General features: G+C 50.9%; 1 protein-coding gene across 2 annotated transcripts in view; it reads right to left on the bottom strand.

Annotated features, from left to right (window-relative positions):
* Positions 1-12,181, bottom strand: part of SLC1A7 (solute carrier family 1 member 7) — a 43,834-nt gene that overhangs the window by 26,147 nt on the left and 5,506 nt on the right. For both annotated transcript variants that reach the window (XM_063106159.1, XM_063106160.1), the window contains exon 2: positions 11,303-11,382. In XM_063106159.1, the coding sequence (XP_062962229.1) occupies positions 11,303-11,382 (80 nt within the window). The remainder of the gene's footprint in view (positions 1-11,302; positions 11,383-12,181) is intronic.

The following is a 12,181-nucleotide window of genomic DNA, read 5'->3' on the forward strand; positions in this document are numbered from 1 at the left end:
CTCAGCCCCAGGAGTAACGTTCTAGCAGAGCTGACCTGCCCTGGAAGAAGCCACCCTGAGAAACGGTGAGCTCCCAGTCACCGGAGGTGTGCAAGCAACTTGCTAAAGTCACACAGTGAGTGAGCAGGTTCAAACTCTGTTCTGCCAGCATGACAACATCCAGTCACAACATCCTGGCACTGCGAGGACCTGAGAGTCAAAAAGGAGCCCCGAGCCCCATGGCCAAGTCCTTGGGCTCTGGCCTCGGCTGACCTAGTCCCAGAGGTCCCTGGGATGCAGCTGTAGGGAGTGGGGAGGAAGCATCTGGGTCCATGGACGAGAGGGGCCCCCTTAGCTCATCCCAGTATCAAGCTTACTTCTTTCCCCTGTGCAGATGACAGGCCCAGCAGCTGACAGTAAGCGCCACATCAGTGCTAAGTTATGCTTCCCAGGTGGCTCTGCCAACCCCCACCCCAAACCAACCCCTTCTAAGACCTGAGGCAGGATGCCCTGACTGGGGCAGGCTGGGAGTGGGTGCTGTGGGGTCCCAGCAACCCCTCCCAAAGGCAGTAATTCCCCTACCACCTCTGCTTGCACACTTCAGAGGACAGAGAACTCACTACCTCCTGAGTCATCCCCTTCACAGTGGGCTGGTTATGCTTATTAGAAAGTCCTTCCTGGTGCCAGAATGAAATCCACCTCCAGGGAAGAGAACTCTCACACAGGCCCCGGCCTGCCCTCTGGAGCCACACACAGCAAACCTCTTTGGCTCCACTCTAGATTCCCTGCAGGGAAGGTGGGAGAGAGGAGGGAAGAGGACACAGAGACAGGCATGGGCATGGCAGGACACTGCCACCCTGGCATCCCCTACTGCCCCCTCAAGGTCCCTCCTTCCCAGGTCCCTGGGCACCAAGAGAGCACTCCACTGGGACTTGTGCAAATGACAGCCTACTCTGACGCAAGAGAAAGGCTGCAGCTCGTCGTCTGACCCCTGACCATTCTCAGCCAGTTCCCACCATGAGGCTGCTCCCAAGTGTAACAAGGGTCAGGGCCAATTCCCACCTTCATGTGAGCTGAACCTCCTACCCGCTTCTTGCCACATGGCAAAGAATGTCAGGTGTAAGAGAGCCAGACTGTCTCCATGGGTGACAGCCACTCTGCTCTGCAGCCGCTGTCTACCGTCAGTGAAGACTTCCTTGGCAAGCCTGTCAGGGCTGGTTAGGAGCCCGAGGGAAGAACAGACCCCAGCGTAGGTGGGAACACAGGTCCCCTGCCTCCCCTCTGTTCACCAGTAGGGCTCCTGGTGTCTGCCCCACAAGGCCCAGGCTGGGCCAGCCCGAAGGAGGCTCTCCCAGTGCCATGGTTCTCCTCAGAGAAGGGGAGCAGGAGCGTTGTCAAAACCTCACCCATCTCCCCGGACTCTGATATGTGTTCCTTCCCTGCCCCCTGTCAAGCACCTATGCTGGGTGCTGTGGCGTCCCAGAAATGAATGAGATGGGTTTGTGGTCGTCATGGAGCTCTGTCCAGTGGGTGCTGAGACCTGCAGCTGGACAACATAAAACCCCCAATCATGGCTGTGACTGAGGGAGGCCAGAAGCGGGGGCTGGCCCACCTGGGGAACAGGTGTAGCTTCCCCGAGCAGGTGACTGCTAAGTGGGTCCTGGAAGGATGAGTAGGAACTCTCTAACTGGAAGGGGGCAAGAATGTGGTAGTCTGTGATGGGAGATGAAACCCAGGAGTCGCTTGGCGTCATCAGGCTGAAGGTCTGGCCCCACCCACAGCCCACAGCTGGGCCATGTTCCCTTGATGAGTAAGGCTATCAGCTGACTGGGCAAGAGGGCCAAAGACAGATCCCAGGGCTCCCATCAGAAGGCGCAGCAGAGCTCTGCTAAGAATGGCTGCCCCAGGACCTGAAGGGCCTTGTCCAGAAGTGCGGGCCATGTCCAGTTTGCTCCTCTGGCTGCCCACCGCTCCTGCCTACCCCAACTCACGGCCCGTCCTGGGGAGCCCAGGGCAGCTGCCCCCTGCACACTGGCTCCCAAACTACACTTCGATGGCTGCTTGGCCCAGGATCATCTCCAATAAGTTAGAACGTGGGTGTTTGGGAGTTTTCTGCCAAACAAGAGTTCCTCAGGAAGGGGGAAAAGGGAGTGTTGAGTTTCTTTGGCCAAGCATGATTTCCTGATTCTAAGAAAAATCAATTTAAAATTCTTACAAGAAAAAGAAAGGAAAACAAATACATACACAAGAACACACACACAACCCCGTGCACACATGTGAAGACACAAATCACAGGTTCACACACAAACTCACATGCACACTTGGATTTCTTTGCTATCATGTGGAACTTACAAAACACTCTGCCATGCTTGGCATCAGTGAATCACAAACACATGGATTCAGTTTTCCTTGAACGATGGCTGGTTTAAGAAATTAAAGAATGAGGGGAGAGGAGGGTTTGGCAAAAAGCATGTGGAGAATTGGAGGCTCTAGCTGGATCCGGATGCTGGTTGACCCACCCTGGTTCCTTGCGTCGCTCCTTGTCTGGGGACGTCTGGAAACAAGGCTCGGTTGGCTTCCCAAGATTAGAAGCAAACTCCAGCTTCAGTGGGGCTATAATGACTGCCCCCCCCCAACACACACACACAAAGCACCTGCTGGGACTTGCTTTGTAAATTTGAAGAAGGCACTGTGTCTGTTTTATGACTCAGGCTAAATGTGTGGTAAATAACAGTGATGCCACAACAGTGTATCTAGCAGCATCCCAAGTGCCCAGTGATAGGAACAGGGCTATTGCAAACTCTGCTCCAGACCCTGAGTGGAAGAGTAGAACAGGGTTGCAAGGGCGAGGATGCAGCGTGGAAATTCCTCTAACATCTTGTTGAGTGAAAACCCCCCAAAAGCAGGCTACAGATCTATTTTTGTGGAAGCAACAGTAAGGTATCCTCCAGGAACTTAAAGGAACAGAAAGTTGCCTGTACTTTTTGTGTTAGACTGTAAATTAAAAGCAAAAGGGATTAGAGTAGTGACAAGTGGCATTACTGGGAGCGAATGGGAAAGGAAGTCTCCTAGGTCCTAAAGGCTTGACATTCCTAAATAAAAGGAATGAGTCTGGGATCAGTCAATGGTGGGAGCACAGAGGAGAGAGCTGAGAGCGGCAAACCACTTGGCACCCATCTAAGCACCATCCATGGGAGAGGAGGCCCTGACCCAAGGCCATCAGGATGCTGTGGCAGGCCCTATGCATCAGACTATTAGTTCCTATGCCAAAATAATAGAAGGCAGCATTTTCTCAATTTTGTCCAAGGCTTCTAGGTTCATAGATAGAGACAGCAAGTCCTCCTGCAGCCAATTTTATTTTGAGAAGAATCTTTTGTGTGGCAAATGTAAGGCGAGGAGGCACACACTGTCTGGAAGAAGGGGGTACCCTTTTGTGGTTTGATGGACGCTCCCCTCCTTGAGACCTTAAGAACTGCAGAGCTATGTATGGAAAGGTACACCAATTTTCATGACAGGCTCAGTGGCCCTCTGAGAGAAAAGAGACTCAGACCCTAACCCCTAGCCCCTGTGATTTAAAGTTAGTGCCAGGATACACTTCAGTTCCCCAACCAAAGTCTCTTCTTGCTAAAGTCCCTCAGGGTGAACACAGCAGGAGGGAAAAGGGAGCTGGGGCCCAAGCCCCAGACAGCTAATCTCAGGGCATGACCGAGGCTGTCTGAGGATCAGTAAGCACTTTGGTCGGGGTCTAGGAGCCCAGAGCGAGGCATCCCTGAGGCCTGAGGAGGAATATGCACCTGCTAGGGGCAGTGTGTAGACTTCTACCAGACCATGCAGGACCTGTGTTCAACAGCGACACCATGTGGAAGAAACCAGAGCAACAGCCTAGTGGCAGGATCACATGTTCCAGTTCTCTATCTACTTGGCCTGGGAAGCTTCCCCTGAATGAAGTAAGCTGACCTTGGCCAATGGGGTAGAGGCCTCAAGAGGAAGACAACAGGCTTCCTGCTTGCACAGACGAGTGAGACTATAGCCCACCTATTCAGTTTCAAGCCAGTAAAGAAAGCAAAAACCAGGTATAATTAAATTTGCCTCTGAAAATCCCTTACATTGCCCATAGAGTTCAGGAAGTGTAGTTATGTATAAGTTCATTCAAGACAGTTTTCCTTCCATCCTTGGAATGGGTTGCTGTTTCTTTAGATGAACACCAGATGAAGCAGTCAGCATATACTTAGAGGCCATGATCTAAAACACATACCTCTCTTCCTGCCCTGGCATCTCCATGGCTGCAGGGAGATGCTCACGCTGTGAGAGGCACATGGGCACTGAGACCGGCTGAGCAGCCCCTCCTCTCCCACAGCACATTCACTCAGAGACATCTCCTGTTCATTTAAATGATTTTCTCTCTTTTCCAGAGCACATGTAATTGAATTCATTTAAGTTCAATGCACATGTGATGGGGCTCCACAATAAAGCTAGGGGAGGGGAAAGGGCAAAAATGAACCGAAAGTGGCAAACCCAGAATTACAATGTTTACACTATTAAATAATTAAATTATCCTGCCAGCAAACAGATTTAACCAAGGGGCTCCCCACCTGGTGAGCCTACAGGGAGAAATGCTCTGGCCAGAGGCAGTGTGTGCCTGTCCTCCTTGGCAGGTGTATGTATCTCTGTGAATGAATAAAGCGGCATTTTGTTCATTTGGTTGCCTCTTGCTAGCATCAGAGGACAGGGCTGACCAGTTTTGGGGCCCAGACAAGATGCAGATTTTGAACCAGTCAGCCAATGACAGCACCTGGGACCCGGCGAATTCACGACTAAGAATGATAAGAACAAACATTTGTAGAGAAAAACATAACAGTGGCAGAATTAGGGGCATGGAATGATAGGATGATTTTTTTTCTCTATTATCCAGAATGTTTGTAATTGGCTTATATAATTTTTTTAAGGTACAAAAATATCTTTAAAAGACAACTCCTAAGCATCTTACAAGGGTCAGTTCAAATGTTTGTCATGAAACTTTGCCTGAACTCCGCGTCAGCTGCCCTCCCACTGCTCTTTATTTATTTAATAACCCTTTATTAGGCACCCACTGTGTACCAGAGCCTGTACTAGGCAGTGAGAAATCCTATGAAAGAGATAAAGTTGTACCTGTCAGAATGCTTTTTATGGTAAGGGAGCTGTACTTGTTCAAAAGAAATTTCTTGATGAGCCATGTAGACCGGAAGCTGAGCAGCAGCCCCACCCACCCCAACCCCAGTCCAGGGACAGAGCATGAGTGGAAGTGACTTTTGAAAGACAAAGTGCAGGACTTCTGGTTGGTCTGGGAGCAGAGGTAGAGAGAAGGAAGGTGTGGGGAGAGAGAAAGAGGTGGCTACATTCTAATGTGACCTCCACGATCCATGCCCTGTGTAGTCCTACCTGAGTGGGGGCAGGGCCTGTGAATTGCTTCTGATACATATGACAAAGGTGATGGGATGTCACTCCTGTGATATGATGATGGTATATAAGACTCTGTCCTAGGGGACTGGAGAGTGAGAGAGCCTCTCGCTGGCCTTGATGAAGTACGGAGCTGTTGGGAACTACCTACAGAGGGAGCCAGGAGCAGAGAACTGCCAGAGGACCTGAGGGTGGCCTCCCCTGACAGCCACTAGGAAGTGGGGCCTCAGGCAAATGGCCACAAGGATGACTTCTGCCCACAATCTGAATGAGCTTGGACGGGAAGTCCTCCCTGGTCAAGCCTCCAGATGAGAACAAAGCCCAGCTGTCACCTTGATTGCAACCTTGTAAGACGCTGAGCAGAGGACTCAATTAGGCCATATCCTGACTTCCAACCCACGGAAATGGTTAGACAATATATAAATTTTTTCTACATCACGAAGTTTGTGGTAATTTGTTACACAGCAATAGATAACAGAGAGAGAACAAACCAGGAGATCGCTGACGCTTTACACTTCTAAATGTGATCCTCACCTGGCTCCGTCTTCCACCTGTCAGTGAAGTTGCTAACTTTATGAACTACTTGAAGCAAGGGGTGTCCATGTGGATGGAAACTAGTGAAGGATGCTTGGTTGTAGGAGTCTAATGGCAGTGAAAAAGCAAGAGGCGGTAGGCACTAGGAATTCATGGAAAACGAGGAAGCTTCGACTGTGGTGGCACTGGGAATGGCTCTGGGTACCAGGTGACTGCATCCTGGTGAGATGGGCAGGACCTGGTCCATGCCCCTGCGAAGGCCGTTGTGGACACAGGAGGAGATGGGGAGTGCTGCATCAGGTCTGTATCAGTGTTGAGCGAGTGCCCAAGTGTGCCTTGGTCATGCCTCCTCCTTTCCAGGGGGGTGACAAGCGAGCTACAGGTGCTAATTGAAACAGTGAAGAAGGAAGAGGTCATCCCAAGGGGCTGTCGGCTGGGAGCAGAAACAGAGGAGGAGAGTTTCGTGAAACGCGGGCTTCCCCTCCCTGCGTCTGGAGGCTCGCTTCCAAGCCTGGTGACGCTTTCAGAAGTTAGGAAAACAAATATGCAATGTGCATAATGTACCAGGAGTTATGCTGGTTCTTCACGGACATTATCTTACTTGATGCTCAGAGTAACCCTGTGAGGGACGTGTTCTCCCATTTTACAGGTAAGATGCTATGCTGCTGGGCTAGCTTTGCACATCTAGTGAGTGGCTCCAAAGCCCCTGTTCTCGCCCTGCAGGTCCTCAGCCACCCCGCCTGTGCTGCCTGCTCACCTCCCTTGTCAACTTACATCACAACTGGCCAAGCATAGGTTGCGCTCAGCTGGACTGTAGCATACCTGTCTGAGGAGGGGCTCAGGCTAGGTGCTGGGTTGGAGTAGATTCTAGAAAAAAGAGGCCCAAGAGCTGGAAGATGTTGGATTGTGGGAAGAGTGATTGAGCTGAGCTCCAACCCTACTGGCCCCACCTCTGTCCCACAGGGCCTCCCTCTGTCCCATGGGGCCTCCTTTCTCTGGAACAAAGCGTCTCTGTGACTGTCTCCTGACAGAATGGTGAGATCCTGCAAGGCAGGCCCGGGGGCTTTTCATCCCACATGTCACTGCCCACGCTTCCTTACATCTCATCACCTCTCTTTGCTGGTCGATTAGATCTCCAGTCTCCTACCTAAACCTGTTATGCTGAGCACCAGGTAGACATTAGTGTGAAAAATCAGGGGGGAGTGAATCTGACCTCCTCCCATCACCGCACATGAAAACAGTGAGCACATGACCCTTCCCATGGGGGGGCCGTGTCAACCAGACCCACCCCTAGGCAGGGACGCTACTTGCTCAGTGAGACAAGGATGCTAATTTGTTTGCCCAAATAGATGTCACTACTGTACTACAATAGGTACCTGTACCCCATGATGTGGTACATGAGCTGTGACTGTGAAATCATTTAACCAAAGACACTGAACGCAGCCAGGGATATAAGCAGTGTCAGTGGTAGAGATAGGGTGTCATCAACAAATGGGGAGCTGGAAGGAGTTCACAGACAGAAACTTGAACGTAGGGTGAGGTTGTAAATTAAGAGAAGGCATTTGTGGCAGGGGGATCAGCGTGGAGACAGAAAAGCCTGTGGCATGCTTAGGGACTAATTAGGTGGCCAGCCTTCTTCCAGGGGTTGGCATAGGGAGGGGGTAGCAAGTTGTCCTGGAGAAGAGGTGGGAGCAATCACGGTGCCAAGCTTTGGGACCCAGATTTGCTGGTTATTAAATGTGTATATCCTCCCACTGGCTCTGCAGCAATTATGCTGCAGAAAACCCCTGTGTCCTGGGCTCACAGCGTAGAGCCACGGGATGGGAGAGCAGCGGCCCTCATGCCCAGCTCTTTTGTTGTCCAGCCAGACAGTCGGAAGGTATGACCCCAAGACATCAGGGTTGTGGGTTTTATTTTTTTAATCAAACCATCAGAACACTTGTGGAGCTTTTAAAACAAGCCCCTGCTTGGTTCAGTAAGCCCAAGGCGTGCCCTCACACCTGAATTTTTCAAAGCAGCTCTGGGATTTTGCTCTGCCCTGAGTGACAACCCCACACCAGCATGGCTGCTCCTTGATGGCAAGGTGCCCAGCGCTCGGCTGGCCAGGAGCCGGAGTTCAGGGAACAGCAGTGGATGGATGATGAATTATAGACCAGTTTGAGGCTAAAAGAAGGAGGGCTCAGGGATGAGGGGATAGAGGCTCAGAAAGGCGTCATTTTTCCCCCATGAATGTTTGATGCTCCCTTGGTAGGAAAATTTTAAAGCACTTCCATTTTTCAGTGACACGGTTGCTCTGCACCAGCCCAAACTGTATAATAAACAAATGAGACGTGTGAACACACACTGGCTTTTCTCAAGTTAATAACAAATTCCATTTCCAGCCAAGAGAAAGCACTGAAGTCTGGTAGAGAGAGACCAGGCATTTGAGAGCCAGAACGCGGAGAGCTGGATGGGCCCTTAGCCACTGGGTAAACTGAGGTCCGGGGTGGGGTGCTTTAGTCCAGGTCACATGATAATTTTGCGGTGGAGGCAGGTCTATGACCAGGTCTCTGACTTCTGAACAGGGTTTTTAAAAAAATTAAATGGCTTACCCAAGGCCACACAGCTAATAAATGGCAGGGTCAGGAAAGAACTTGGGTCTGTCTGACTCCAGGGCTCACACAAGGGCCTCCGCCTCTGAGGTGTCTGTTCTGAGTAAGAGGCAGCGGCCAGGCAGTAGGAACAGTCCACAGCAAGGGTGCACGGCAAGCTGCCTAACGAGAGTCCTGCGTTTCTCCCTCAGTGCACATAGTTAGCGTTAGGTAGTCATTCAGCTCTTGTAGCCACCCCCACAGCCTGTGAGCTCCTCGAGGTCGGAGACAGTACCTTGTTCATCTCAGTAACTGCAGAGCCCAGAACAGGGCCAAGTACCCAGAAAGCACAATGCATGATTGTTAACTTCATTAGTTACTTGACAAGTTTTAATGAGTAACTACTATGTGCTAGGTACTTGGCTAGGAGCTGACAAGCCAGAGTTGGATCTCAACAGAGTATACTGTTGCTGACTTCACAGAGCCTGTGGTCCAGTGGAAGATAAAGAGAGAAGCCAATAAACAAATACACAGAGCAGAGCAATGTATGCAAAATGCTGTGGGGGAAAAGGAACGGGTGCAGTGGGGGAGGGCGAGGAGGCATGAAGGGGTCGGCTGGGGAGGGCGCTCTAAGGAGGTGATGTGTTAGTTGAGACCTAGAGGAAAAGACGTAAGATGCTGGGGAAGCATGTTCCAGGTGGAAGGAACAGCATGCATGGAGACCCCAAGGTGGGGAAGGGCTTGGTCTGCCTGGGGGATTAAAGCTGGTGGGACTGGAGTGAGTCAAGAGGTGAGGAGGGGTCGGCAGGGGCAGCTCACGCAGGGCCTCCTAGACCAGGTTAAAGATTTTAGGGCTTGTTCTAAATGTCATGGAAGCCATCGAAGGGTTTTAGGTAAATGAATGGCATGGCCCAGTCTGCTTTTCATGGGATCATTCCGGCCGCTGGGTGGAGAATGGATGGGAGGGGGACCAGAACAGAAGCAAGGAGACCAGTGAGGTTACTGTGGAGTCCGGACATGACAAGAGAGTGCCCGGCACCTGTGTGGTGGGGATGAAGCTGTGTCCTATTTAGGAGGCAGAACCAGCTGGAGTTGCTGATGGACCGGCTGTGGGAGGGTGGGGAGGGGATAACCAAGGAGGCCTGATTGAATAACTGGGTAGACAGAGCTGCCATTTACTGACAAGCAGAAAACAGGAAAAGAAACCAGTTTGCTGGGTAAAATGTCGAGTTGGTGACATTAAACTTGAAGTATTCAAATGGAGAGGTTAAACAGATAGTTGGTTAATCAAGTGTGAAGCTCAGAGGAAATCTGGGAGGGAGGATCTATATCTTGGAGCTTTGGGCTTGTAGGTGGTATATTAAAGCCAGGAGGTTACATGAGAAAAGGCCTGAGAAATCGCAACATGTAGAGATTGAGTAGAGGGAGAGAAACCGGGATGGAGGGGCAGACAGAAGTCAGGAGAGTGTAAGGCCATAGGGAAGAGTATTTCAAGAGGGTATCAACTGCTGTGGAGAGGTCCTGTAGAACTAGAACTGAAAGTGTCCTTTGGATTTAGCTACATGGAGGTCACTGGTGACCTCGACAGATTCACTGACTCAGTGAATGACTCAAAAGATGCATAAAGAGGAGACAACAACCAGAGTGAGTTAAGGAGTCAGGGAAGGCTTCTCGAGGGAGGTAGCATTTCAGCAGAGCCTTGAAGGCCGAGTCCTTAGATACCTTATGCTGCCTGCAAGAGCCTCCCTGCAGACAGCATGAAGTACCATTAACTGGCATCTCTGGTCTGGAGAGCATCATCTCCACCTCACAAGGAGAGGGCAGAGGGGCTGGCTCATTCCTCTGCAGCAGGGAAGCAGGGGAGGCTGTCTCCAGGGGACAGAGCCAATTCACACCTCCCAGGACTCAGAGGCTTGTCTACTTCCCTCCCTGCAGAGGAGTCCTGGGTGGTGAAGATTGCAAACCCATGGTCTCAGAGCAAAGAGCTCTTAGACATGACCTGGAGCAGCCAGCTCATTATACATCTGGAAAACCTGAGATCTAGGGAGGTGCAGGGGCTTGCCCAAGGTCACCTAGCACATCAGTGGTAGGGACCAAGTGATCCCCAGTGACTCCATGGCTCTCACACTACTGGGTAAAGTCTGAATTCTTTAACCTGGCATTCGAGGTCTTTCATGATTAGGCAAGAGCCCACCCTCCGACTTCATCTCCCACCATTCCTCCCACACCCCCATGATCCAGCCCCCTGAACCGTTGCATACACATATAGCCTTCATGACAACCCCTTGAAGTAGCTGTTACTATTCCCATTTTACAGGTGGGGAAACTGAGGCTTAAAGAGATTTTTTTTTTTTATAACTTGTCCATGGTAACGCAGCCAGCACAGTACAGCTGAGGCTGGATATCCTCTTTGGAGTGTCCCCAGAGTCATCTTTTCCCGACGCCTTGCTCCATCACCATAAAGAGCTCCTCCTCTGGGAAGCAATCCCTGAACTCCCTGGCCCTGAGCTATCTTGGAATCAGGTCACGTCTTATGACTCCAAATCACTTGTGCGGTCGACTAAAAAAGTCCATTAGCTGGGAATAAAATAGATGATGCCACTGAATGACCTGGAAAGCAGCAGCCCAAGACACAGCTTACTACCCATAGGGCCCTACAATCACACCACTCCCAGGGCCTGCAGTTGCAGTCCAGCCACGCACAGCAGGAGCAGGGCATCTGCAAAAATCTGTCCCCTGCTCTCCCCACCCCAGACTGTCTGGCCAAATACCCTGCCTCTCACCTGGAGACCACCAGGGGCAGGATCAGCATCTTCAACATCCTCATCAAGAGCTCTCCAGGGAACTGCAAGTAACTAATTTCCTGAAAACACAGCAAGAGCTGGGGTTATAACAGGTGATGCACTTCATGGGTGCTCAGTGTTTTACAATCTTCAAAACTCTAGCTCATCTGCACTGTCCCGTCCGGCACATGGCAACAGAGTCCATGGAGAAAGAACTGGCTCTGGAGCCAAACCGACCTGGGTTACAGACCTGGGTTCCAATCCTGACAACATCCCCCTCTGCCCCATAACCAGCCATGTGGCCTTAAACACGTTACTGCACCTCTCTGAGTTTTCTTGTCTGTAACATGAAGAAAATAACTATCTCATAGGGTCACTGGGAGGCTTAATGAGAGAATGCACATAAGCATTTAGCACAGTGCCTGGATGAGAGTAAACGTTCAGTAATCCCCATAAATAACAGCTCCCCCCGATCTGCACCATTCACCTGCCTGTCCGTGGTATAAAAATCTGTCTCATCTCACACATCGTAAGTGGCAAGAGGGCATGGCTGTGTATCGTTCACACATTCATTCAACCCACGCTGCACCAGGCATCAACTGGGTACCCCAAAATGAATTATGCATGGTTCCTGCCCCAGAGAAGTTCCCAGTCTAGTTTATGAGGAGACTGATTAATAAATAGTGAGTTCCTTTCTCCATATTTATTAGGTCCATTCTCTAGCACTAAAATGCTGAGTGAGACGTCACTCTGAATAAGAGCCCTGTACTGGGCAGAGTTCTTCATCCAGCCCTTCATAGGCTGTTGGCTCCAGCCTATCCACGGATCTCTGACTAGGGCGCCAAACCCTTGCCCAGTCATCTGTCTCCCAAGGGCCAC

The sequence above is a fragment of the Cynocephalus volans genome, chromosome 8 (genome assembly GCF_027409185.1).
Source record: "Cynocephalus volans isolate mCynVol1 chromosome 8, mCynVol1.pri, whole genome shotgun sequence".
NCBI classification, from domain to species: domain Eukaryota; kingdom Metazoa; phylum Chordata; class Mammalia; order Dermoptera; family Cynocephalidae; genus Cynocephalus; species Cynocephalus volans.